At 53.8% G+C, this 5,533-nt stretch overlaps 1 protein-coding gene across 1 annotated transcript; it reads right to left on the minus strand.

Moving 5' to 3' along the window:
- Nucleotides 1-704: 704 nt before the first annotated feature.
- PROP1 (PROP paired-like homeobox 1) lies at nucleotides 705-5,025 on the minus strand. The gene is made up of 3 exons (XM_017896062.1): nucleotides 4,617-5,025; nucleotides 2,883-3,115; nucleotides 705-1,509 (listed from the first exon to the last, which is right to left on the minus strand). The coding sequence occupies exons 1-3, from the start codon at nucleotides 4,723-4,725 to the stop codon at nucleotides 1,171-1,173; spliced, it is 681 nt and encodes a 226-aa protein (XP_017751551.1). The 5' UTR covers nucleotides 4,726-5,025; the 3' UTR covers nucleotides 705-1,170.
- Between the last annotated feature and the right edge of the window lie 508 nt (nucleotides 5,026-5,533).

A 5,533-nucleotide genomic window follows, 5' to 3' on the forward strand; every position in this document is an offset into this window, starting at 1 on the left:
TTCTTTTGAGAGGGTTCAAGACCAAGGCATTTCCCAGACAAGGCAGGTCCCTTCCTGGGAGTGGCCCCTTATCAGCCTCAGATGGTTTGGTTTTAGAAAAGTTTGCCCTAAATCAAATGGCTTCTTCTCCATCAGAAACCACATTATGTTAAAATGTGCCGCTGATTTAAAAGTTAGTTGAAGGCAGACGTTGAAGACTTCTACAGGCAAAACTAATCAAATGTTATTTATGTATTTTTTATAAGACATTGGAGAGCATTCCTTGATGTTCAGATCTGCACAGGTTTGTTGGAAGTGGGATAGACTAGAGTTAAGGGAACCTATGTAGACAATAAGTGAGAAAATACGGGGTCAGAAAAAGCCAAGTCTCTGCTGGAATGGAAAGGAGAAGACACTCCCAAGAGATATTTCAGCTGGGTGCGGCAGCTCACGCCTGTAATCCTGGCGCTTTGGGAGGCCGAGGCGGGCAGATCACGAGGTCAGGAAATCGAGACCATCCTGGCCAACACGGTGAAACCCCATCTCTACTAAAAATACAAAACCAAAATTAGCTGGGCGTGGTGGTGGGCGCCTGTAGTCCCAGCTACTCAGGAGGCTGAGGTGGGAGAATGGTTTGAACCCAGGAGGTGGAGTTTGCAGTGAGCCAGAATCGTGCCACTGGACTCCAGCCTGGGTGACTCCATTTCAAAAACAACAACAACAACAAAAAATTCCTAGGACAGAATAAACAAAAGTGAGTGACTGATTGAGATGGCAGGGTGGGCAGTGGGGAAGGGATGTATAGGTAGACTCTAAATCAGAAGCCTGACTGAAATCAGCCAGAAAGAGCTGGGATCTTCTTCAATCGTGATCTCAGTTAATGAAGGCCCTCACGTCCGAGCCCTTCAATCATCTCCACTCACCAGCAACTGTCTCCATCAATATCACCCTTTAGCAGGCAGCTCCACGGAGGCCTCTTTGCCTGTCTCTTCCAGCAGCTCACCTCCCAAGATTTCCTCCACTCATCACCACAGTGAGAATTCACCATGATCTCCCATTTTTAAATTTCCAATTGCTGAGCTGACCCTCACCATACTTCTGCTTCGCCCATAGAAGGAAAGGAAGCCACCCCATTTTGTTTTGTCATGAGGGCCACAGGCTGGGGATCACCTTGGTGGTACTTGTTTGACCTCAGTTCCAGGACTTGGATGGCTCAAGGCTGAGGGGGAGCATGGGAGGGGGTGGGGGGCAAGGCAGATGGCCAGCAGGGGTTGGGTGCAAGGTGGGGTACCAGTCCTCAGACTGGTGTGGCAAAGCAAAGGCGCCTCCTGTGGAGGGCTGGGAGGGGAGGGCGTGGCTGTAGGGGTGAGGGAAGCAGGTCACTGGTGGCGGTGGTGGTGCGTAGGAGTAGTGGCAAGCAGGGGACTCTGGCAAGAAGCTGGAAAAGGCGGCAGGAGACAGACGGGCCAGGGGCTGAAGCAGTGAGCGCTCTTGCTTCCGTTGCTTAGCTCTGCGGTTCTGGAACCAGACCTGAGAAGGGGGAGCAAACACATCAGAGCCCACACCTGACATTAGTGCTGACACCCTACTCCAATGACAAGAGGTGCAGGGACACGGAGCAGGCCTCTCCAGCACGGCCAGTGGAAGTAAAGCCCTTCCACACGGCTTGGCTGAGCCTGGTCTGCTGACAAAGGAACCCACAGACTTATCCCCAACCTGCATCCACATGTGCCCTTTTCTACCACTCTGGGCGAATAAGAAATGTCAACTTCCAACAAGGAGATAAATATGGTGACAGTGACATTTCCCTTCCCCAGAGAATGGGAAATTTCCCCTACGGTTTTTTTTTTTTTTTTTTTTTTTTTTGAGAGGAGTCTCCCTCTGCCGCCCAGGCTGGAGTGCAATGGCTGGATCTCAGCTCACTGCAAGCCCCGCCTCCTGAGTTTACGCCATTCTCCTGTCTCAGCCTCCCAAGTAGCTGGGACTACAGGCGCCCGCCACCTCGCCTGGCTAGTTTTTGTATTTTTTAGTAGAGACGGGGTTTCACCGTGTTAGCCAGGATGGTCTCGATCTCCTGACCTCGTGATCCGCCCGTCTCGGCCTCCCAAAGTGCTGGGATTACAGGCTTGAGCCACCGCGCCCGGCTCGGTTAAGTTTAGCAATGAAGACTGTAGATAAATGTAATTGCTATAGACAAGCTTGAATTTAGGGTAGGGTTTATTAAAGCTAACCAACTCTGGGGTTAGGGTTGAGGGAGCGTCTGGCTCATTGAGTTTCAAGGCTATTATTAGGGACAAGGTTCCGAATGTATGTGAACAGTTAGGATTGAACTTCTGTTGGAATTGGCATCACTATTTTATTTATTTATTTTTTTTTGAGACAGAGTTTCACTCTTGTTGCTCAGCTGGAGTGAAATGGCATGATCTTGGCTCACTGCAACCTCTGCCTCCTGGGTTCAAGCGATTCTCCTGCCTCAGCCTCCCAAGTAGCTGGGATTAATTATAGCCATCTGCCACTATGCCCAGCTTATTTTTTGTATTTTTAGCAGAGATGGGGCTTCACCATGTTAACCAGGCTGGTCTCAAACCCTTGACCTTGTGTGATCCACCCACCTTGGCCTCCCAAAGTGCTGGGATTACAGACGTGAGCCATTGCGCCCAGTCAGAATTGGCATCACTATTAAAAATTGAGGGTAGGCGTTGAAATTCAAGTTAGATTAGCTTATAGCTAGGGTTAAACTCAAGTGATGTGATAGTCTCGATGCAGACACTCTGACGCTGGTGGTCTGATGAGGCCTGTGTCTGGTGACTGTTTAGGTTAGGGTTATAATGCCTAACATTCTAAGACAGCACCAAAGAAATCTGCATTTATTCCCTGAGAGAGGAGGGATCCTGGAGCATCACCTGGATTCGGGCCTCGCTGAGGCCGGTGTCCCGGGCAAGACTCTCCCGGGCCCAGATGTCCGGGTACTGGTTCCTCCCAAAGGCTGACTCCAGCTGTTCCAACTGCACTGGGCTGAAGGTGGTGCGGTGGCGACGCCGGGAGTGCGGGCGGCCCTTCTGTCCTCCTTGCGGGGAGAACCTTGGTCTCCCCACTCCTGCACCAGGGAGCCTCCTGCAGGATGGAGCACTCGAGTCTGAGAAGGGAGAGAAAGGAGAGGTGGCTTCTGAGGAGGATGCTCCTCAATGCTGGATCACATGTGCCTGTCCCCGGATTCCACTCAGTGCTTCCTGTGCTGCTCCAATCTTTTTTTTTTTCCTCTTTCTTTTTTTTGAGACAGAGTCTTGCTGTCTCCCAGACTGGAGTGCAGTGGTGTGATCACAGCTCACTGCAACCTTGAACCCCCGGGCTCCAGTGATCCTACTGCCTTAGCCTCCTGAGTAACTGGGACTACAGGTGCACACCAACATACCCAGCCAATTAAAAAAAAATTAGAGATGGGGTCTTGCTATGTTGCCCAGGCTGGTCTCAAACTCCTGGCCTCAAGCAATCCTCCCACGTCAGCCTCTCAAAGTGCTGCGATTACAGGACTGAGCCACTGCCCCCAGCTCTGCCCCACCAGGAATCTTTTAGCTGCCCATAGCCTGGTTCCTGCACCCTGCTTGGCCTCGGCCCCTGGTTGCCTCTGAGTCTCTGACGTGAGGCTGTGCTGTCTACGCAGGGCACACCCTCAGACTCATTCCTGGCCCTGGCACTCGTGCACTGTCTACCTGGCAACTCTACCGTCTGCCCACTTCCTACTGCACCGCCAGACACACACCCCTCCATGGACATTCACCCCTCTGGACACACACAACGGCCTAGGGCTCACCCTGCGGGTCTGCTGTGTGCACCTGCACCCTAACAACCATCCCAGCGGTCTAGGGAAGACCCAGTGCTTGTCCCCTGCTGGCGAGGCTCAGGTTCAACCTGCGCCTTCTTCAAACTGCTGCCATCTCCTGCACCCCTCACCTGGGAAGATGAGCACCCCCCTCTTCCGCTCAGACACACCCTTCCCTACTTACTTTTCATCTTCTCCCTACCCCTGCCCTGGCCCAGCCACCAGCCTGCAGGAACTTGAGCTCGTGGGAAAGGCTTGCCTCTCCTCCCCACAGGCTCCCTAAGCCCCCACACTAATTAGTCTGAGAGCTGCTGGGGAGGAGAGAACAGGGAGGGAAAGGACACACCTGGAAGGCACACCAAGAAAAGATGTTTGGAGTTTGGAGCGGAGGCACCGTCTCCATGGGGGCCCGAGGGTGTGGACCCTCCTAGAGCTCACTGTCCACCATGGGGACACACACGGAGCCCGCTCTCCCACCCGGGACCCAAAGCTCTGGCCCCTCCACCTGCCTTCCTCAGAGAAGGCAGCACCTTGGGCTGACCAACTCTGAGGTCAGGAGTGAGGGGACAGAGGTAACTGTCTCACATCCCCACTGCGATGTGAGCTGTTCAGCCGCCCCCTCCCGCCAAGGGCACAGTTCCCCAGTCTGTAAAGCCGAGGGATGCTCCAGTCCCCTACTTCCGAAGGTTCCCACAGTTTTAACATGCTAGGATTCTGTTTTTAATTTCTCCTCCTAACCTTCTTCATGGAGCCTATGCTTTCAGCCTCACACCCGCTACCTCCTCAGGGACCCACGCACACCAGGACAGTCACTCACCCACCATGGTGGTCAGGGTCCCAGCGGCCGGGTGTCTCTCTGGCAAGAGGCTGCTGCCGACTCGTCCCTTCTTTGGCTTCTCGGCCTGGCGCCTCCTTTCTGCTTCCATGGCTCGCCACGGGGACCAAGTGTCCCTGAATCTCTGACTCAAGATTTCTCTGCTTCCCCAGCTCCTCTCCACACCTGTTCTCTCCCCTTCTCCCCCTGCGTGTGCCACCCTCTGGGTCTCTGTCTCTGAATGTGTGTGTAAGTGCAGGTAGCTATCTCTGATTTTTCACTCTCTTTACCTTTTTTCTAATTGTTTCCTAATTCCCCCTTTCTTGGCTTGAGTGTCATCTCATTCTCCTGTCTCGGCTTCACCTGTTGCTCTGTTTCTGACTCTGCCTGGCCCTTCTCTCCACCGGGATGCCGCTCTCTTCTGTCAGCTGCCTACTTTCCCGTTCCACCCCCCAGTCTTGGAGGAGTGACCTCCTCCTCGCCCCTGCGGGCCCCTCCAATCACCACACGGTCGCCAGAGCCCCCTTGCTCAGGGAGGATCACAAGCCGGATGAGGGAAGGTGTTCTGTCGGAGGGTCCAGGGACTGGGGCCAAGGGCTCATATTCCCAGAGGACGGGATCCTTTTGTCCTGTGAAATCCCCTCCTGGGAGCAGGCAGGGGGAGGATGAGAAAATGCATTCCTCCTGAGACCCCCTCCTCACAACCCCACTGTGGGGAGAGGAACGAAGAGCTGGGGAAAGGGACCCAGGAGTGGAGCCTGCCTGGCATCTCAGCATGGGGGTGACACCCAAGGACCTGTTTCCAGGAAACTAAAAAAAGAAGTCACAAGTGCACGCCGGCCCTTCTCAGACACCTTGATAGTTCAGAATACAGCAGCCAGTGCTCAGGCCAACCTGAACCCACTCCGGAGAATGGGCCT

This window comes from Rhinopithecus bieti, unplaced genomic scaffold (genome assembly GCF_001698545.2).
Source record: "Rhinopithecus bieti isolate Rb0 unplaced genomic scaffold, ASM169854v2 scaffold_26546, whole genome shotgun sequence".
In the NCBI taxonomy this organism is placed as follows: Eukaryota; Metazoa; Chordata; class Mammalia; order Primates; family Cercopithecidae; genus Rhinopithecus; species Rhinopithecus bieti.